The sequence below is a fragment of the Dendrobates tinctorius genome, unplaced genomic scaffold (genome assembly GCF_039654945.1).
Source record: "Dendrobates tinctorius isolate UK_male_01 unplaced genomic scaffold, ASM3965494v1 ptg000366l, whole genome shotgun sequence".
Taxonomy (NCBI): domain Eukaryota; kingdom Metazoa; phylum Chordata; class Amphibia; order Anura; family Dendrobatidae; genus Dendrobates; species Dendrobates tinctorius.
In genome coordinates, this window is record NW_027362032.1 from 3,625,426 (window position 1) to 3,648,584 (window position 23,159).

Consider the following 23,159-nt stretch of genomic DNA (forward strand, 5'->3'; position numbering starts at 1 on the left):
ATATATAGACTTTTTACAATTTCATAATTGCAAAAAGGAAAAAGGGCGCGATGCAAAACTTTGGGCACCCTTGGAGATTTGTGTACTGAGATAATTTTGATCAAAGTTTCACACCTTAATTAGCTTGTTAGGGTTATGGTGAGATCACATGGTGACCAGGAGCTACAGTCTGAAGAAAGGGCTAAAAAGCCTTCACTAGACCCCTGTACAGCTGTATAATGAGGCCCAGGCTTTATAGTGAAGGGACAGGAGTGAGGGCCTGTTCCCAGGAGCTACAGTCTGAGGAAAGGGCTAAAAAGACTTCACTAGACCCCTGTACAGCTGTATAATGAGGCCCAGGCTTTATAGTGAAGGGACAGGAGTGAGGGCCTGTTCCCAGGAACTACAGTCTGAGGAAAGGGCTAAAAAGCCTTCACTAGACCCCTGTACAGCTGTATAATGAGGCCCAGGCTTTATAGTGAAGGGACAGGAGTGAGGGCCTGTGCCCAGGAGCTACAGTCTGAGGAAAGGGCTAAAAAGCCTTCACTAGACCCCTGTACAGCTGTATAATGAGGCCCAGGCTTTATAGTGAAGGGACAGGAGTGAGGGCCTGTTCCCAGGAGCTACAGTCCGAGGAAAGGGCTAAAAAGCCTTCACTAGACCCTTGTACAGCTGTATAATGAGGCCCAGGCTTTATAGTGAAGGGACAGGAGTGAGGGCCTGTTCCCAGGAGCTACAGACTGAGGAAAGGGCTAAAAAGCCTTCACTAGACCCCTGTACAGCTGTATAGTGAGGCCCAGGCTTTATAGTGAAGGGACAGGAGTGAGGGCCTGTTCCCAGGAGCTACAGACTGAGGAAAGGGCTAAAAAGCCTTCACTAGACCCCTGTACAGCTGTATAATGAGGCCCAGGCTTTATAGTGAAGGGACAGGAGTGAGGGCCTGTTCCCAGGAGCTACAGACTGAGGAAAGGGCTAAAAAGGGTTCACTAGACCCTTGTACAGCTGTATAATGAGGCCCAGGCTTTATAGTGAAGGGACAGGAGTGAGGGTCTGTTCCCAGGAGCTACAGTCCGAGGAAAGGGCTAAAAAGCCTTCACTAGACCCCTGTACAGCTGTATAATGAGACCCAGGCTGTATAGTGAAGGGACAGGAGTGAGGACCTGTGCCCAGGAGCTACAGTCTGAGGAAAGGGCTAAAAAGCCTTCACTAGACCCCTGTACAGCTGTATAATGAGGCCCAGGCTTTATAGTGAAGGGACAGGAGGGAGAAAAGTGGGGAAAGGAGCCAGAAGAGCCGGACTGCCCATCACTAACCTGCAGAGCCGCACTCCACATATATGGCTGCTCTGTGCACAGGACCTGTGATGAGGTCACAGGAGGGGAGGAGTCAGGGGTCACATGAGCTCCGGAGTGCAGACCTCCATGGAGCCTTCTCCTCAGTCAGTGACATTCCCGCCATTATTCGCCCCTCACTACTGGCACAATTACCCCGCGCCGCCTTCTCTACACAGTGTTATGTGTGGAATGTAACGTGTGCTTTCTCTGGAGGGAAATAGACCCCACACAGGAGGGAATTCTCACCAGTTACCGGCCGTCTACTATATGGCGGCATATGATTGTGCTATCGACTCCGCACCAGGAGCTAAAATTCCCAAATCTCTAATGTAACCGCTATTAGAGAAGATATAACAAATTTCTCCTAAACTCACACAGCGGAGGAGGCCTCACTTGGAGTAATGTGACTCGCGCACAGAAAATCTATTCCCGGTTCTGTGATTAAGTTATCGGCCGACAGGAAGAAGAAAGGTCTGAATTACAGCCCAGACTGGAGGAGAAACTGCAGAAGTTAGAATTGGCCAATCAGCGCTCTTCACCCCTATACTTATCTACACAAATACAAGATATGAAATGACAATTAGACGCCATTCTCACCACCAGAACGGAGAGGCGCTAACTTGGAGTAAAGCCGCGTTTTATCACCATGCCAATAAGCCTAATAAGATGCCGCTCGTAAGCTCAGAATGAGAGAGTCACTGCATATAATCTCCTCTATAAAAGACCCTAAGGGTCAGACCTCAGCCCACCCCGATGTCATGTATAGCACTTATAATGAACACTCCCAGAGTTTGTATTCGCCCCACAATCACCCCCCTCACTACTGGAGTCATTCCTTCACACCCTACATCTACCTAACCTGACTGAGTCCGCGGCACAACAACTCCATTTACACATCTCTGAGGAGGAAATAGTTTCATCAATCAAAAAACTAAAAAGAGGAAAGGCCCCGGGGCCAGATGGTCTTACAGCAATATATTATAAAAAATGCAGCGATGTGCTGACACCACATATAAAAACCTCTGTAATTCACTACTAAATGGCTCACAGCTGCCCCCTGAGTTCTACGTGGCGCATGTAACCGTAATCCCTAATCCTAAGAAAGATCATCTCACCACAAATTATAGACCTATATCCCTCTTATACATTGACTTCAAAATCTTTACTTCCATTGTGACAGGATCAATAAAATCCTCCCTCACCTCATCCATCGGGATCAGGTTGGTTTTATACCAGCGCGACAGGCCCCAGATAATATTAGGAGAGCGTTAAATATTATTCATACAACTAACCTACAGCGAAAGCGACTTCTCCTGCTTGCATTAGATACTGAGAGGGCTTTCGATTCGGCGTCCTGGACATATCTCTTTACGGTTCTATCGGAAGTCGGATTCTCCCCTAAACTTATAAAGTGCCTCCAATTGTTATATGATAGCCCTATCGCTTATGTAAAACTCCCGTCACCACACCCCCCTCCAATTAATATTCAGAGGGTACCAGGCAGGGCTGTCCTCTATCTCCGGATCTTTTTGCACTTGCAATGGAACCCATTGTGGAAGCAATAAGGAGAGATCAGAATATCCTGGGCCCTGAGAATATGGGAGACCAATGTAAAGTCAGCCTCTTTGCGGATGATCTCCTGCTAACATTAATAAGTCCCCACACTTCACTCCCACACTTGTTTTCCCTCCTTCAACAATTTGAGAAGATCTCAGGGTTAAAGATTAACATTGATAAATCCGAAGCATTATTTGTAAATTTTCCTAAGACAGAGCAAACTAATATAGCCTCCCATTTTGGGTTTATACACAAAGAACATTATCTAACATATCTGGGTATCAACTTAACAGCCAACAGGTCACCTCTGTTTAGGTGGAATTACTCTTCACTGATCCAAAACTTCCAGAGGGACCTGGATAGATGGGCTTCCTCAAAGTTATCCTGGCTCGGCAGAACACATGCATTAAAAATGGTGTCACTGCCTCGCTTCTTATATCTATTTAGGTCCCTCCCAATTATGGTACCAGCCAGAACGATCACTCATTTACACTCTATGATGTCTAAGTTTCTTTGGCTCGGAAAACAACCCAGAATTGGGCAAAAACGTATGTTCCGACACAGAAAAGAAGGGGGTTTATCCCTCCCTAATTTTACACTTTATTACAAGTCGGCACAGATTGCTCCATTAATAAGTGCGTGTTCATATCCCAATAGTCCGAGATGGGTTATTCTGGAATCATTTCTCTCCAAACCATTCTCTTTATCAGGCCTAATGTGGACCACAGACCGACTTCTACAGGGGTTAATGAATGTGGCTCCTTTTACAGTCCACTCGTTGCTTCTTTGGAGGAAAGTCCGGTTTAGCTATAACTTACAATCAAGCCCTTCTCCCCTGACAGCTATATTACAAAACCCCATGTTCCCGCCAGGCCTTGAGCCTCAAATTTTTTCTTGGTGGAAGCTGAAAGGTATTCATATACTTAAACATTTGTGATCCCCATTTAATATCTTACTTGACAGATAGGAATTTGTTCAAAAATTTGAACTTCCAGCTAGGGAGGTAATGCGATTGAACCAGATCTTCCACTTTGGAAAGCAGATCCTCCCGAGCGGTACTACTCTCAGGGCAATGAGTTTTGAAAAATAATGTCTAAATGACCCTTTGGGCAGGGGAATGATCTCATTGATCTACTATGCTATAAATTCTCCACAAAATGATAAAAAATTTGAAGTATATGTTACAGTGGGAGGAGGATTTGGAGTTTGAACAGTCAATTGATGAATGGTATCGTAGCTGTGACACCCTATCAAGAGGTAGTCACCAGACTTCCCTTGTGGAGACCTCCTTAAAACTATTGTACAGAGTCTATTATGTACAGGAAAAAATTCACAGCATTTTCCCCAATATCTCGGGAGACTGTTTTAGGGGCTGTGGAATATCTGGTGACATGAGACATATTTGGTGGTCTTGTACGGTGGTTTCTGGGCTTTGGGAGAAGGTGAAGCGTCTGATAGCACAGATGTATGCTGGACCGGTTGATCTGGAACCTTTTACACTTTTACTGGGAACCAGGCCTTCCCGGCTTCCAGAAAGCTTTCAGAAGCTAGTAAACTACTTATGTATGGCCACTAAAATCCACATTGCGGTAAAGTGGAAGTCGCCCTCACTGTCAATATCTATGGTGAAAGAGAAGATGAGCGACATTATGTTATTCTCATTTGTGGTCCCAGCGTTTCTTGTAGAATAAATCCCTTTCTCACACAGTCCTGTAGTAATGACTTTGTTCTCACGTTTTGTAGGAGGGTTCGTCTGACTCCATCTTATGTTATCAGTATAAGTGTGAGAGATGAGAGACCGACGACCGCAGTTTTACCGTGTGTGTTCGGCGTCAATTCTACAGAGTGAGAGATGCAGGGTCTGTGACCGAAGCTGGGGGTATACGGGTGTATACAGCATACAAAGGGGTCTGCGACCAAAGCTGGGGGTATACGGGTGTATACAGAGTACACAGGGGACTGCGGCCAAACCTGGGGGTATACGGGTGTATGCAGTGTACACAGGGATCTGTTACCGAACCTGGGGATATACGGGTGTATACAGCATACACAGGGGATCTGTGACCAAAGCTGGGGGTATACAGGTGTATACAGTGTACACAGGGGTCTGTGACCAAACCTGGGGGTATACGGGTGTATACAGCATACACAGGGGTCTGCGACCAAAACTGGGGATATACGGGTGTATACAGTTAACACGGGGCTGTGACCGAATCTGGGGGTATACGGTGTATACAACGTACACAGAGGGGTCTGTGACCGAAGCTGGGGGTATATGGGTGTGTACAACGTACACAGAGTGGTCTGCGACCGAAGCTGGGGGTATATGGGTGTATACAGCATACACAGAAGGGTCTGTGACCGAAGCTGGGGGTATACGGGTGTATACAGCATACACACAGGTTCTGAGACTGAAGCTGGTGGTATACAGGTGTATACAGTGTGAGACACGCGGGGTCTGTGACTGAAGCTGGGGGTATACAGGTGAATACAGCATACACAGGGGTCTGCGACTGAAGCTGGGGGTATATGGGTGTATACAGTGTACACAGGGGTCTGCGACCAAAACTAGGGATAAACAGGTGTATACAGTGAACACGGGTCTGTGACCAAAGCTGGGGGTATACGGGTGTATACAGCATACACAGGGGTCTGCGACCAAAGCTGGGGGTATACGGGTGTATACAGAGTACACAGGGATCTGAGACTGAAGCTGGGGGTATACAGGTGTATATAGTGTGAGAGACGCGGGGTCTGTGACTGAAGCTAGGTGTATACAGTATACACAGGGGTGTGCGACCGAAGCTGGGGGTATACAGGTGTATAAAGAGCACACTGAGGGGTCTGCGACCGAAGCTGAGGGAATACAGGTGTAAGCAGCATACACTGAGGGGTCTGCGACTGAAGCTGGGGGTATACGAGTGTATACATCGTACAAAGAGGCGTCTGCAACCGAAGCTGGGGGTATATGGGTGTATAGAGTGTACACAGGGGTCTGCGCCCAAAGATGGGGGTAAACGGGTGTATACAGCGTACACTGTGGGGTCTGAGACCGAAGCTAGGGATATACAGTGTACACAGAGGGGTCTGTGACTGAAGATGGGGTATACAGAGTACACAGAGGGGTCCACACAAACATGGCTTCGCTCCGTACACCTCATACACACACAGCTCCACTCCCTACACCTCGTACACACACGGCTCCGCTCCGTACACCTCGTACACACACGGCTCCGCTCCGTACACCTCGTACACACACGGCTCTGCTCAGTACACCTTGTACACACACGGCTCCGCTCCGTACACCTCGTACACACACGGCTCCGCTCTGTACACCTCGTACACACACGGCTCTGCTCCGTACACGCAGCTCTGCTCCGTCCACCTCGTACACACACGGCTCCGCTCCGTACACCTCGTACACACACGGCTCCGCTCCGTACACCTCGTACACACATGGCTCTGCTCCGTACATCTCGTACACACACGGCTCCCCTCAGTACACCTTGTACACACACGGCTCCGCTCGTACACCTCGCACACACAGCTCCGCTCCGTACACCTCATACACACACGGCTCCACTCCGTACACACGGCTCCGCTCCGTACACACGGCTCCGCTCCGTACACCTCGTACACACATGGCTCCGCTCCGTACACCTCGTACACACACGGTTCCGCTCCGTACACCTCGTACACACACGGCTCCGCTCCGTACACCTCGTACACACACGGCTCCGCTCAGTACACCTTGTACACACACGGCTCCGCTCCGTACACCTCGTACACACACGGCTCCGCTCTGTACACCTCGTACACACACGGCTCCGCTCCGTACACGCAGCTCTGCTCCGTACACCTCGTACACACACGGCTCCGCTCCGTACACCTCGTACACACGGCTCCACTCCGTACACCTCGTACACACACGACCCTGCTCCGTACACCTTGTACACAAACGACCCTGCTCCGTACACCTCATAAACGCACGGCTCCGCTCCGTACACCTCGGAAATACGGCTCCACTCCGTACACCTCGTACACACACGGCTCCACTCCGTACACCTCGTACACACACGACTCCACTCCGTACACCTCATACACACGGCTCCGCTCCGTACACCTCGTACACACACCTCTCCGCTCCGTACACCTTGTACACACAGGACTCCGCTCCATACACCACGTATACACACGACCCTGCTCCGTACACCTTGTACACACACAACCCTGCTCCGTACACGTCGTACATGGGTCACCCTCCCAGGGCTGTGGGGTTACTCTGTACCAGGCCGGTGTCAAGGCGGGAATGTGTCACAGCAGCGGTGACCCGGTCCGTGGCCCTGGGTGCCCAATGTCAATGGCGGTGGTGTAGTTAATGGTAGAATAGTTTGTGACGCCACCCGTGGTGTTTGGCAAGTATGGTGTTAGGCCAACGCTGCATACAGATCCACTGGGACTGATGGTGTGGTGCAGCAGAGATGGTATACCTCCTCACAGGTGGAGCTGTAGTCCCGGGACAGTGTAGGTGCAATGGATGAGGAGAGGCGCAGGATGGGGTAGATGTTGTTACCCAGGTGTAGCGGTCTGGAATAACTGGAGGACACAGGGTGTGCGGTTCCAAGGCTTTACTCACTGTTTGCAGTTCACACACACGCCTGCCTCCGTACTGTGTTCTCCGGGTCAGGGCTCCAGCCAACCTCCAGGCCAGATAGGGTTCTCCCTTCCACACTCCGCCAATATGTACCTTCACTGAACGACTCCTCCAATGCGCCTTTAGGTGCGAAGCACTCCAGTACTTAGTTATCCTGGAATGCCTCTCCCTAGGTGTTCCGAGTCTTTACTTGTATGACAGACAGCTGTAGCCTGCTTCGGGGACTCCTCACTGTGTCCCGGCTCTCTATTCAGTTGCTGTTGTGTCCCAAGTCTATGAGGCTCACTACTCCTCCGGTGTCTGTTGCCGGACATAAAGATCCAATCAACCTCGGGGACCGGGCCCCGGCCTTTGCGCTCTCTGGACTGGAAGGGTTCTCTCTCTTTCTCAACCTGCTTCCCACTGTCCTTCTATTCTCCTTCGTTCCGATCTGTTATCTGTGTGTGGGGTGCAGGTGTGGCGACTGAAGCCTCAGGGGCGCCACATACACACACGGTTCCGCGCCGTACATCTCGTACACACGGCACCACTCTGTACACCTCGTACACACACGGCTCCACTCCGTACACCTCGTACACACACGACTCCACTCAGTACACCTCGCACACACGGCTCCGCTCCGTACACCTCGTACACACACGGCTTCGCTCCGTACACCTCGTACACACGGCTTCGCTCCGTACCCCTCGTACACACACGGCTCCACTCCGTACACCTCGTACACACACGGCTCCGCTCCATACACCTCGTACACACACGGCTCCGCTCCGTACACGCAGCTCTGCTCCGTACACCTCGCACACACACGGCTCCGCTCCGTACACCTCGTACACACGGCTCCACTTCGTACACCTCGTACACACGGCTTCATTCCGTACACCTCGTACACACACACGACTCCACTCCATACACCTCGTACACACGGCTCCGCTTCGTACACACACGGCTCCACTCCGTACACGCAGCTCTGCTCCGTACACCTCGCGCACACACGGCTCCGCTCCGTACACCTCGTACACACGGCTCCACTCCGTACACCTCGTACACACGGCTCCACTCCGTACACCTCGTACACACACGACTCCACTCCGTACACCTCGTAAACACAGGGCTCCGCTCCATACACCACGTACACACACGACCCTGCTCCGTACACCTTGTACACAAACAACCCTGCTCCGTACACCTCATACACGCACGGCTCCGCTCCGTACACCTCAGAAACACGGCTCCACTCCATACACCTCGTACACACATGGCTTCACTCCGTACACCTCATACACACACGAGTCGACTCCACTCCGTACACCTCATACACACGGCTCCGCTCCGTACACCTCGTACACACACCTCTCCGCTACGTACACCTCCTACACACAGGGCTCCGCTCCATACACCACGTACACACACGACCCTGCTCCGTACACCTTGTACACACACAACCCTGCTCCGTACACGTCGTAAATTGGTCACCCTCCCAGGGCTGTGGGGTTACTCGGCGGGAATGTGTCACAGCAGCGGTGACCTGGTCCGTGGCCCTGGGTGCCCAATGTCAATGGCGGTGGTCTAGTTAATGGCAGAATAGTTTGTGACGCCACCCGTGGTGTTTGGCAAGTAAGATGGTAAGCCAACGCTGCATACAGATCCACTGGGACTGATGGTGTGGTGCAGCAGAGATGGTATAGCTCCCCACAGGTGGAGCTGTAGTCCCAGGGCAGTGTAGGTGCAATGGATGAGGAGAGGCGCAGGATGGGGTAGATGTTGTTACCCAGGTGTAGCAGTGCTGGAATAACTGGAGGACACAGGGTGTGTGGTTCCAAGGATTTACTCACTGTTTGCAGTTCACACGCCTGCCTCCGTACTGTGTTCTCCGGGTCAGGGCTCCAGCCAACCTTCAGGCCAGATAGGGTTCTCCCTTCCACACTCCACCAATATGTACCTTCACTGAACGACTCCTCCAATGCGCCTTTAGGTGCGAAGCAATCCAGTACTTAGTTATCCTGGAATACCTCTCTCTAGGTGTTCCGAGTCTTTACTTGTATGACAGACAGCTGTAGCCTGCTTCGGGGACTCCTCACTGCGTCCCGGCTCTCTATTCAGTTGCTTTTGTGTCCCAAGTCTATGAGGGGAGCAAGGCGTTAGCGGCTCACTACTCCTCCGGTGTCTGTTGCCAGACATAAAGATCCAATCAACCTCGGGGACCGGGCCCCGGCCTTTGCGCTCTCTGGACTGGAAGGGTTCTCTCTCTTTCTCAAGCTGCTTCCCACCGTCCTTCTATTCTCCTTCGTTCCGATCTGTTCTCTCTCTCTCTCTTCTGGAAGGTTAGGTTATCAATCTTATCAGTCTCTTTCTCTGGTCTTTCTCGTGCCAGCAGCCCAGATCACTGGGACCTGCTGCAGCACGTCCCTCAGACACCCATCTTCTCTCTTCTCTAACCAACTAACTGTCTCTCTGTCTGTTAACTTTCACTCTTCCCCTTCTTTTATAGCTAACTCCACCCGCCTCCCCAGCACCTCTCGTGTTACGAAGCCAGGGACCACAAAAGGCAACCTATGACCTTTCCAGCATAAAGCATGGATGGGTCCCGGCTGAACTATCCTGTGTGTGGGGTGCAGGTGTGGAGTGTGGTCAGGAGTTCCCACCATACCTGGATGGTGTGGCACTACACCTTAGGAGGTGCAGTACCTGTGGCGACTGAAGCCTCAGGGGCGCCATATACACACACAGCTCCGCTCCGTACACCTCGCACACACACGGCTCCACTCCGTATAACTCGTACACACGCGGCTCCGCTCCGTACACCTCGTACACACGCGGCTCCGCTCCGTACACCTCGTACACACAGCTCCGCTCCGTACACCTCGTACACACGGCTCCGCTCCGTACACCTCGTACACACACGGCTCCGCTCCGTACACCTCGTACACACACGGCTCCGCTCCGTACACCTCGTACACACACGGCTCTGCTCCGTACACCTCGTACACACGGTTCCGCTCCGTACACCTCATACACACACGGCTTCGCTCCGTACACCTCGCACACACACGGCTCCACTCCGTACACCTCGTACACACACGGCTCTGCTCCGTACACCTCGTACACACACGGCTCCGCTCCGTACACCTCGTACACACACGGCTCTGCTCCGTACACCTCGTACACACGGTTCCGCTCCGTACACCTCGTACACACACGGCTCCGCTCCGTACACCTCGTACACACACGGCTCCGCTCCGTACACCTCGTACACACACGGCTTCGCTCCGTACACCTCGTACACACGGCTCCGCTCCGTACACCTCGTACACATACAGCTCCGCTCCGTACACCTCGTACACACACGGCTCTGCCACATCCACCCTGTAAACCCCTCCTGACCCCACACAGAAACTTCCCCTCATCCAGCACCATGACAACCAGCACAGCAGAGTCCTGCACACACTGAGGCCCCTGATCATGTGACCCCTGACTCCTCCCCTCCTGTGACCTCATCACAGGTCCTGTGCGCACAGAGCAGCTGTAGAAATCTCCGGCCTCGGGGGTCTCACCAGACTTCGCTCTTTTCTTGCAGGGGCCGCAGTGGATTTCATCCTGGATCCATAGAGCTGAATAGAGGAGCGATGTTCCTTCACTCTGATGGGAATTGATGGTGACGTTGATGAGTCTATGAGGAACGTGTTCAGCTGCCGACTCCGAGGAGGAAACTGCTTGTTGTCTGTGGCCTAAATATATAGGTTTTATTAGTAGATGTCAGGGGAGAAAACTAAACCCTGTAAGATAATAAATCTCCTCATATGTTTCCCTTATTATCTCCAGTAATTGTATTATTACACAGGATTCTTATGATGTTACATCGGATCATCTTCTTCTCATTCACGTCTCTACAATATCGGATCCTCTCAGTGAAGATCTTCTACAGAAGAGAATTTTCCTGATTTACCCATCAAGGATGGATATGGACAGAGACAAGATGGCGGAGAGGATGTTACACCTCACCCTAGAGATCCTCTTCCGTCTCACTGGAGAGGTGAGAGATTCTGATGACGTCACATTACATCATTATCTATGGGAATAACAGATGGACAGAACTGGAGAGGTGAGGACTCTGGGAATGTCTGTAGTGAGATTTATTAATGTGTCTCTCCATAACCAGGATTACACAGTGGTGAAGAAGACCTCTAGTGATCGCTGTCAGGACCCTGTGTCTGAGGGATGGGGAAGATCCCTGAGCCCAATCACGGGGCCTCCACCTCACCCCCTGATCCATGAGGACATCAATGACCAGAAGATCCTAGAACTCACCTACAAGATGATTGAGCTGCTGACTGGAGAGGTGACACTGCTGGGAATGCTGGGACATTATACAGTAACACTATGAAGGGATCGGGGGATGACGGTATCATTGTATGTGTCAGGTTCCTATAAGGTGTCAGGATGTCGCTGTCTATTTCTCCATGGAGGAGTGGGAGTATTTAGAAGGACACAGAGATCTGTACAAGAACGTCATAATGGAGGTTCCCGAGCCCCTCACATCTCCAGGTAATAGACAGGACTAAATACACACGGCCTATAATTATCTGTATGTAGAGAATGAATTCAGTCCCTGTATGTGTTTCCTCCAGATCTATCCAGTAAGAGGACAACACCAGAGAGATGTCCCCGTCCTCTTCTTCCACAGGACTGTAACCAAGAAGATCCCAGTGCTCCTCAGGATCATCAGGTAGGTGGAGAGAAGGTGTCAGGAGATCTCCCCTATGATGTGTAGACGGCTGTGAAGGTCTTGTGCTCAGTCTTGTTTTATCCACCAGTATTATATGTTTTATACTTGTGTAATGAGAGCGGTGGAGATGGCAGGATTAGAGCTGATCATAGATGGGACTTCTCCATCTGTCGGTGACTTTTACAATATTTGTTTCAGGGTGAAGATCTGACCCATATTAATACTACAGAGACATATGTGAGGGGTGATGAGTGGTGTAAAGAGGAGATTCCCACATATGACTGCCCAGGTGAGTAGTAACCACTGAATGCAGAGAAGTCACAGATTCCTCTCAGTCACCGGCTGTGGCTGCTTTATCGGTGGTGTAGTCCGGCCGTATTACCATGATCACCATTTTGCCTCTAGACCACAATATTCTCCTCCACCCAAAACTGTTCAAATGACTTTGGGCAGTGAAATCCCTTTTCTATAGAACTTACAACCAATTACATTGTTTTTGATCCTAAGGAATTCAGATTACTGCACAATCTCTCCTGAAATGGGGAGCAATATTATTTCCTCTAATCTTCTGCTCAGGATCCATAGTAGCTCCAATGGTCCACCATAAATGAGGGCAACTCTGGTTTACTGTTGTGTAATCTGTATTTGTAGTTTTCAGTGAATGAGATTCTCGTGTTCTGGGGCGGGGCTGTGGGTGGGGCTGTGGGCGGGGCTGTGGGCGGGGCTTTATGTGGTCTGATTACATATTCATCTGTATTGGCTTATGACAGGTCGCTGATTCCTCACTGAGGCTACTTTCACACCGTGCGCAGTGCAAACGCACATAAAAAACGCATTATGCGTTTGTGCATTTTTTTTTGTGGGTTTTGGTGCGTTTTTTTGCGCATACGTGCATAATGGGTGTTTGGCTGTAGAAAAACACATTGCGTGCGCATGCGTTTTTTTGGGGCAAGTCAGACGCACAAAAAATGCAACAGGATGCATTTTGTGTGCCCGAGCGCACACTACAAAAAAACGCATGCGCGTACAAACGCATGTGTATGTGCACCTATGCACACCCATGTAAAAGATAGGGAAAAAAACGCGCAAGTGTGAAACCAGCCTGACCTGCCCCCATTATTACATAATGCATATAATAGCATTGATATTATTGGTGATAATGCCTATAATATTGTGGCTATTGTGAGGCTTAGAAAAAAATTACATCCAGCAAAATGTCACCTGTGATGGCGGCGCCTGCGCAGTAGCCTCTATATCAACTATATCTAATTTTTTGGTTAGGAAGTTATAAGGGTTAAAAGTTAAACAGCGAGGGGGTAAATATGACAGAAAATACCCAAAAGTGACACCATTCTAAATACTGCACCCCTCAAGGTGTTCAAAACCACATTCAAGAAGTTTATTAACCCTTCAGGTGCTTCACAGGAATGAATGGAATGTAGAAGGAAAAAATAAACATTTACTTTTCAAATAACAAAAATTTTCCTTTACACCTAATTTTTTTTTACTTTCGCAAAGGTAACAGGAGAAAATGGACGATACATTTTGTTTTGCAATTTCTCCTGAGCATGCCGATACCCCATATGTGGGGGAAATCTACTGTTTGGGTGCACGGCAGGGCTCGGAAGGGAAGGCGCACCATTTGACTTTTTGAATGTAAAATATGCTGGAATAATTAGTGGTTGCCATGTCGCGTTTCAAGAGCCCCTGATGTGCCTAAACAGTGGAAACCACCAACAAGGGACCCCATTTTGAAAACTATACCCCCCAAGGAAATGTGTGGTGGGCACTTTGAACCCCCAAGTGCTTCGTAGAAGTTAATTACCTAGAGCCATGAAAATAAAAAAAATCATATTTTTTCAACAAAAAATTATCTTTTCGCCCTCCATTTTTTTCAAAGGGTAACAGGAGAAATTGGACCCCAAAGTTGAAGTGCAATTTGTCCTGAGTATGGTGACACCGCATTTGTGGGGGTAAACCACTGTTTGGGCGCATGGCAGAGCTCCGAAGGGAAGGAGCGCCGTATTGGAGAGCAGATTTTGCTGGAATTGTTTGTGGGTGACGTCACATTGTCAGAGCCCCTGAGGTGCCAGAACAGCATAAGCCCCCAAAAGTGACTGCATTTTACCAAATACTTCCCTGAATGAATTCTTCTAATGGTGCAGTGAGCATACTGACACCACAGCTGTTCCATAGAAAATTATACCATTGGGCAGTGAAGAAAAATAATTACATTTTTACCACTAAAATGTTGTTTTAACCCCAGATTTTACATTGGAAAATAGGTAGATAGGTAAATGGTCACTACACCCATAGATGAATTCACAGAGGGGTGTCATTTCCAAAATGGGGTCACTTCAAGGGGGATTCTGCTTTTATGGCACTTTGGAGAGCCGCTAAGTGCCAGAACAAGAGAATCCCCCCTGAAGTGACCCCATTTTGGAAATGACACCCCTCTGGGATTTCATCTATGGATATAGTGACCATTTTTACTACATGGATGATTTCCAGAAACTCGTAGTAGAAGTTTTAGAGCAAAAATTGCAAAAATGTCATTGTACTGCCCAGTATATTGTGCCCAGCTTGTGACTCTGGAGACCTCCCCCACCTACCCCCGGAAATTGTTAAGTCAGCTCTACTCAAATGTGTCTGTCACTAAATAATCCAAATGCTTGAATGTCAAAACAGATCATAAACGTGGTTCTGTGTGGAAGATTGTAAAGCCGTCATGGAGGCATAAGGCTGGCAGTGATGGGCATTGTGGGTAATAATAGCGGGGATCATGCCTCATTCCTCTCTAGGAACATACACGACATCTTCTCTGGGGGTTCTTTCTTGTTTCAGTTACTGGGATGAGTGCAATAAAATGTCACTCAGTGAGTCTTCTCACATCTTCAGATTATAAAGGATTGGCGGGGACAAAATTTTCAAAAACAAGATTTTCAGTGACCTTTTCCTGATAATCAAGGAAAGTATCTGCATTTCCGGCTTTTTTGTGTAACACAAAAGAATTCTATGTGGCCACCTGAAACAAATACATGACTAACTTTTTATACCAGATCTATGATTTTCTTGATATCTGGTATGGCTGTAGCTCCTGATCTGCAAGGTCCACACCCCATATATTTGTTGTAGTCAATGACAGACACAGGTTTTGGAGTAGTGGATCCCTGTTGGTCTGCAGTGGCCCTTGTGGCATCTGTGTGGATCGAGCTCAGGATAAAAATATCTTTTTTATCCTTATACTTAAGGGCAAGCAGCTCTCCATTGTGTAAAGCCCCTGACTGCCCCTTTCGGAGCTTTTTGCTAACCAATGATTGTGGAAAATGCTGACGGTTTTTGTGAATGGTCCCACAAGCCCCTATGTTATGTTCAACCAGACCTTTAAATAGGGGTATGCTGGTGTAATAGTTATCAACATACAGATTGTAGCCTTTTTGTAAAAATGTAGTTATCAGCTCCGAAACGATTTTTCCCGATGTCCCCAGATAAGTAGGACATCCTGGGGGGTTTACTTGGCTATCTTTCCCCTCATACATGTGAAAAGCTGATGTGTATCCGGTTGAACTCTAACACATTTTGTAGAGCTTTATTCTGAACCTTGCCCTCTTAGAAGGAATAAATTGCTTGAGGAGCAGTCTTCCTTTGAATTTTACAAGGGACTCATCAATGGAAATGTTTTCTGTTGGGGTGTAGAGCTTTAAGAACTTTTCTGTCAAGTCTTCGATGATGGGTCTGATATTGAATATTCTGTCATGTTCAGGGACATTTCTGGGCAGGCATTGACTGTTGTCATTAAAATGCCAAAATCTCATGAGCATTTGATAACGGGTCCTAGGAAGAACGGTAGAAAACATAGCGGTGGCTTGATCAGGGCGGTTGGACCAATAGGACTGAATGCTCGTTTCTTTAACAAGCCCCATAGCGACGGTAAGTCCTAAAAATGTTTTCATTTCTAGGATATTAGTTGGTTCCATAAATTTGACCTAGCATAATAAGATCGTGGATTCTGGCTGATGAATTGGGACACATATAGATTTGTAGGACAATATGCTCTAGCAAGCTATCTGTCAGAAACAAATTAAAAAAAATAATTGGTCCCAAATTTTCCACCTCCACATTTATACCAGGAATGGCATTAAAATTAGGGATGAATGGAGTAGCCGAATCCGAAGCCTCCCATCTGGGAAATGCTACATCAAGAGGCAAAGCCCCTTGGACATTGGTGTGCGCCAATTCACGAGCACTAGGGACAGCGCTAGTACTGGGCATTGTTCCCTGAGTTGGAGACATTTCTCCAGAAGCGCTATTTGTCCTTCTTGTTGTACTGGTCCTTGTGTGCGAGGATGGACCAGAATCACTGCTCATTTCTGAGCTATCACTGTCGCTGCTGCTAAAGCCCTCGAAATCCACATCACCATCTGACACTGCAGTTTCTTCGCTGTCAGAGCATAAAAGTGCATAAGTCTCCTCTGCACTATAATACTGATGGACCATTTTATTCGTTTTTATTTTTTTTCGTAAATAGAAAACTACGACATGACGTGACCAAATTATTGGGGAGACAGTTGAGAAAAGCCTAATTCTTTACCCTACCCCTAACTTTAGAATAAACCCTATCTTTAGCCTAACACTAATCCTAACTATAGCACTAACTCTAACCTGCCTTACCTGTTTTTCCATTGACAGATGATGGACCTGAGTGGGGACTTGTTTTTTGTGAGATGAGAATTAGTATTATTTTTGCTTACATAAGGCTGGTTTCACACTAGCTTATTTTCCATGCAGCGCTCGGTGCCGCTAAGCCCCGTCCCTTGCCGGCTCCCTGCCCGCCCCATCCGGTCATCGCCACCTACTATCACACATGGCCGCATGCGATCTGCGCACCCTATCTTTAGCATAGGGTGCGCAGGCCGTGCGCTAGTAGGATTTTAACGTGCGCTGCGCACTTTTGAAGGTGCGCCGAGTGCACCAAAATGCAGCATGGTGCATTCGGCGCACACCGGCACATCTTCAAAAGTGCGGAGCGCACGCTAAAATCCTACTAGCGCACAGCCAGCACACGGTCTGCGCACCCTATGCTAAAGATAGGGTGCGCAGATCGCATGCAGCCGTTTGTGATAGTAGGCGGCGATGACCGGATGGGGCGGGCAGGGAGCCGGCAGGGGGTGGGGCTTAGCGGCACCGAGCGCTGCGTGGAAAATAAGCTAGTGTGAAACTAGCCTAACATTGATTGGTTTCTTTTTATTCAATATTTGGGAGGCAGAATGAACAAACAGTTGAACACCACACACTACTGGTTCATCCAACAAGGTTTTCTATTAGACTGTGAACTGTCATTGTCTTGGTAAATAATAAGTTTTTTGCATAGCTTGCCATTTTTATGGACAGTTTAAGTAGAAATGTTGAAAAATATAAAACTCAAGAATATTTTATTAACCCCTTAACGACAACTGATACGCCTTTTAACGGCTTTAATTAAGGGTACTCATACCTCCCAACTTTTGAAGAAGGCAAAGAGGAATAAAGGTGGCGGCGCTAAATTTTAGGCCACGCCCCTAGCCACACCCATTTTAAGCCACACCCATTTACACACCTTTTCCTCACTTCTCTGTCCACCCCAGACTCTTGTGTCCCCTCTGTACTCCTCTGTCCACCCCAAACTCCTCTGTTCTCCTCTGTCCACCCGACTCCTGTGTCCCCTCTGTACTCCTCTGTCCACCCCAAACTCCTGTGTCTACCCCAGACTCCTCTGTTTTCCTCTGTCCACCCCAGACTCCTGTGTCCCCTCTGTACTCCTCTGTCCACCCCAAACTCCTCTGTACTCCTCTGTCCACCCCAAACTCCTCTGTACTCCTCTGTCCACCCCAAACTCCTCTGTTCTCCTCTGTCCACCCCAGACTCCTGTGTCCCCTCTGTACTCCTCTGTCCACCCCAGACACCTCTCCCTTCTGTCCACCCCAGACTCCTCTGTCCCCTCTAGTCTCCTTTCTCTCCCTCAGACTCCTCAGTCCCCTCTGGACTCATCTGACCCCTCTAGTCCTCTGTCCCTTCTGTTCCCTCTGGACTTCTCTCTCTCCCCCAGACTCCACTGTCCCCTCCGGACTCCTATCTCCCTCAGACTCCACTGTCCCCTCCAGACCTCTCTGTCACCTCCGGACTCCTCTCTGTCCCCTCCGGACTCCTCTCTGTCCCCTCCAGACCTCTCTGTCCCCGAGACTCCACTGTCCCCCCCAGACTCAGCGTGTTCCGTGTACCTGAGCGCCTGACCGCATCCTCACAGCACCACACGCTCTCTGGGCACTTGCTGCAGGATGGGGCGCCTCTCCTTGGTGATATACGGTAGCTGTAGTTCCGGGTTCTTGCTTCCTGGGGCTGGGCTGGAGGTGAGCTCTGTGCACCCTGTGGATGTGACGCGGCGATCCCAGCACTGTGTGCGGCCTCTGCTGTATTTTGCGGTCATACACCGCGATCGCGGGATAGAAAGCTTCCCGGCCGAGACGGCGGGATAAGGACCAGAAATCGGGTCTGTCCCGTGGGAATCGGGAGGGTTGGGACCTATGGGTACTGAAACCACAGCGCCGTGAATTCACGGCGCTGTGGAGTAAGTAAATAGCACCCCCAGTGTCGTATTTTCTCCGAGGTCTTGGCTGCAGGGGGTAGCCGAGACCCCAGAGAACATGAATCGGGTTGGTTTTTGCCGACCCCGCTTTTGCAATCGCCGTTATTAACCCTATAACGGCGACGGCAAAAAAAAGCCGCGATTTTTGCTTTTAATTTCTTTCCTCTGATGTGATTGCATATCAGAGGCGAGAGAAATAGGGTCCCCTATCCCCCCCCGGTACCTCTTCGTGGTCCAGGGTCCCCTTCCGGTGGTCTTGCGTCCCGCCGGCGTCCTCCAGTGGGCGCCGCCATCTTGGATCCGGAGAAAATGGCGGGCGCAGGCACAGTGCGCCCGCCGTGAATCTGCAGGCTCCGGCTGGCAGATTCCATTCATTCATTTTGATCACTATGATAAACTATCATAGTGATCAAAATAAAAAAAATAGTAAATAACCCCCTTAGTTAGGCAAACATAATGAAATAAAGAAAATATTTTTTTTTTTCATTTTTCCGCTAGGGTTAGAATTAGGGTTAGGGGGAATTAGGGTTAGGGTTGGGATTAGGGTTAGGGGGTGTTGGGGTTAGGGTTGGAGCAAGAATTGAGGGGTTTCCACTATTTACTATTTTGGGGGTCTAAAAATTGGGGGCTAAAAAAAAAATCACTTTTGTGGAAATAAAAAAACTTTTTATTTTCATGGCTCTGCGTTATAAACTTCTGTGAAGCACTTGGGGGTTCAAAGTGCTCAACACATCTAGATAAGCTCCTTGTGGGGTCTAGTTTCCAAGATGGGGTCACTTGTGGGGGTTTCCACTGTTTAGGTACATCAGGGGCTCTGCAAATGCAACATGACGCCCGCAGACCATTCCATCAAAGTCTGCATTCCAAAATGGCACTCCTTCCCTTCCAAGCTCTCCCACATATGGGGTATCAGTGTACTCAGGACAAATTGCAAAAAAACTTTTCTGTTCCAATTTCTCCTGTTACCCTTAGGAAAATAAAACATAGAAGGCTAAAAAATCATTTTTGAGGGAAAAAAAATGATTTTTAATTTTCTCGGCTCTACATTATAAACTTCTGTGAAGCACTTGAAGGTTCAAAGTCTAGATAAGTTCCTTAAGGGGTCTAGTTTCCAAAATGGGGTCACTTGTGGGGGTTTCCACTGTTTAGGCACATCAGGGACTCTCCAAACGCAACATGGCGTCCGATCTCAATTCCAGCCAATTCTGCGTTGAAAAAGTCAAGCAGTGCTCCTTCCCTTGCGAGCTCTGCCGTGCGCTGAAAAAGTGGTTTACCCCCACATATGGGGTATCGGCGTATTCAGGAGAAATTGTACAACAAATTTTGTGGTTCATTTTCTCTTTTAACACTTGTGAAAATAAAAATAATTGGTTCTGAAGTAAATTTTTTGCAAAAAAAGTTAAATGTTAATTTTTTCCTTCCATATTGCTTTAGTTCCTGTGAAACACGTAAAGGGTTAATAAACTCCTTGAATGTGGTTTTGAGCAGCGCCTTGACGGGTCTAGTTTTTTGAACGGTGTCACTTTTGGGTATTTTCTGTCATGTACACCCCTCAAAATGACTTTAAATATGATGTGGTCCCTAAAAAAATGGTTTTGTAAATTTTGTTGTAAAAATGAGAAATTGCTGGTCAATTTTTAACCCTTATAACTTCCTAACGAAAAAAAAATTTGCTTCCAAAATTGTGCTGATGTAAAGTAGACATGTGGGAAATGTTATTTATTAAGATATTTGTCTGACACATCTCTCTGATTTAAGGGCATAAAAATTTAAAGTTTTAAAATTGCAAAATTTTTTGCCATATTTCTGTTATTTTCATAAATAAACACAAGACATATTGAAGAAATGTTACCACTAACATGAAGTACAATATGTCACGAAAAAACATTCTCAGGATCAGTGGGATCCATTAAAGCGTTCCAGAGTTATTACCTCATAAAATGACAGTGGTCAGAATTGTAAAAATTGGCCTGGTCATTAAGCTGCAAACTAGCTCTGTCACTAAGGGGTTAAAAAAATTGTTTTTTATCTTAGCAGATGACTGTACCAGGAGATCTGAGGCACAGCTGACATCTTCAATTTTTAAATCTGATGATCTTGAGATCCTACAAGATACAACTGAAGTGATTGCTATTACTCCAGATATATCATCATCCATTCACAGCAAAGATCTGTCATCTGCTCCTGTGAAACAGGTCCCATCTTCTGATTCATTACCGACTACTAAGGAAAATCAAAGTCACAAAAGAGGCAATAAAAAACAAACTGCTCCTAAAGCAAAGAAATCATATTCATGTTCAGAATGTGGGAAATGTTCTAAAAAGAAATCTCATTTTGTTACACACCAGAGAACTCACACAGGGGAGAAGCCTTTTTCATGTTCAGAATGTGGGAAATGTTTTAACCTGAAAGGAAATCTTGTTAAGCACCAAAGAACTCACACAGGGGAGAAGCCTTTTTCATGTTCACAATGTGGCAAATGTTTTGCACATAAGTCACAAATTGTTAACCACCAGAGATCTCACACAGGAGAGAAGCCTTTTTCATGTTCAGAATGTGGGAAATGTTTTACACGTAAATCACTGCTTGTTACTCACCATAGAACTCACACAGGTGAGAAGCCTTTTTCATGTTCAGAATGTGGGAAATGTTTTACACGTAAATCACTGCTTGTTACTCACCATAGAACTCACACAGGGGAGAAGCCTTTTTCATGTTCAGAATGTGGGAAATGCTTTGCACTTAAATCACAATTTGTTAACCACCAGAGAACTCACAAAGGAGAGAAGCCTTTCTCCTGTTCAGAATGTGGGAAATGTTTTAACCTGAAAGGAAAGCTTGTTAAGCACCAAAGAACTCACAGAAGAGAGAAGCCATATTCATGTTCAGAATGTGAGAAATATTTTACCAAGAAACAGAATCTTGATGAACACCAAAGAACCCACACAGGGGAGAAGCCTTTTTCCTGTTCATAATGTGGGAAATATTTTAACCGGAAAGCGCTTCTTGTTAGACATCAGAGCAGTCACAAAGAGAAGATTTTTTCATTTTCTTAATGTGGGAAATATTTTACTTGGAAATCAACTGTTAATAAACATCAGACACGTCACATAGGGGAGAAGTCTTTTTTATGTTCATAGTGTTGGAATAGTTTTAACCAAAATTGAATTCTCTTAAATGGGTTGTCTCTTGTCATTCCTCATGTTTGCTGACAAAAGGATAAAACTAAACCTTATTCATTCCAAATGTAAAACTATACCCATAATTCACCCCCTGAAGATTAGTCAGTAGGTGACTAATAGAAAAACATGTACCCTACATCTCAGTATATAGGTAGAGGTGACGTATACACACTCACTCTCCAAGCCTCTCATTTCTCCGGGCTTCATCGTCCTCACCAAAGGCGACTCATCAGGAGACTATTTAATATTGACCTATATTCAAGCGAGACAAAACGAAAAAAAACACTAAAATCATGTTATCCAAAACAGTCAGAAAACTAGCCATATATTGGCAGATCGCAGACCTCAGACTATATACTGTGTAAGTTTATAACCCACTCCAGTGTCAGGAATAGATAGTATGTGACAATACAGTATAATTCTTGTGTTTTTCTCCTATAGGGACTGCCCTAGTTTGGTAATGTAACTGCTGATAATTAGTAGTGCAGACAGATTGTCCTAGACTAAACTCAGTCTTCAGACGGCCCAATATGTACCACTCAGGGAAAACTTACCTGCTCCAAAGATCATTAGCAGCTTCTAACTAATGGCCATGCTGCGGTCTGTCAGGGAATGAGTGCAATATCGGTATAAAGACTAGGGATATGTGCAGTCATAATGTCTGGGGGATCTGTGCCATTATTTAGTATGAATATGGAAATTATCTCTGAAAGGTAAGTGTTCCCTGAGTGGTATATACGGTATTGTCACATACTATCTATTCCTGACACTGGAGGGGCTTATAAACTTACACAGTATATAGTTTAGATATATATATTGGGGGCGCTAGTACTACAAGAGGAATATCCGCTGCACGACAAACGACACACCACCAAGTTGTTGATTAAAGTGCAAATAAAATTAAAAATGTCTGCGCTGAATAATCCTCACAAATCCAGAAAATACCCTAATTTTAGGGCTATAGAATGACAAAATATAACAATAGCTTGCAAATAAGTGAGAAAATAATCAATAAATAAGATAAGAAACACAAAAAAAAAAAAAAAAAACCCTCTTTGAAAAAAAATTTTTGAAAATTTTTTTTTTTAAAGAGGGGTTTTTTTTTTGT

The 23,159-nt window shown here is 47.3% G+C and overlaps 2 protein-coding genes across 2 annotated transcripts in view; both read left to right on the forward strand.

Moving 5' to 3' along the window:
* The first annotated feature begins 5,877 nt into the window (after positions 1 to 5,877).
* LOC141075643 (oocyte zinc finger protein XlCOF29-like) overlaps positions 5,878 to 23,159 on the forward strand; it is a 191,635-nt gene continuing 174,353 nt past the window's right edge. Inside the window, exons 1-2 of the mRNA XM_073562753.1 lie at positions 5,878 to 5,883; positions 11,363 to 11,554. Of these exons, the coding sequence (XP_073418854.1) occupies positions 5,878 to 5,883; positions 11,363 to 11,554 (198 nt within the window). The remainder of the gene's footprint in view (positions 5,884 to 11,362; positions 11,555 to 23,159) is intronic.
* LOC141075587 (uncharacterized) overlaps positions 12,448 to 23,159 on the forward strand; it is a 119,619-nt gene continuing 108,907 nt past the window's right edge. Inside the window, exon 1 of the mRNA XM_073562698.1 lies at positions 12,448 to 12,536. The gene's annotated coding sequence lies outside the window, so the exon portion shown is untranslated. The remainder of the gene's footprint in view (positions 12,537 to 23,159) is intronic.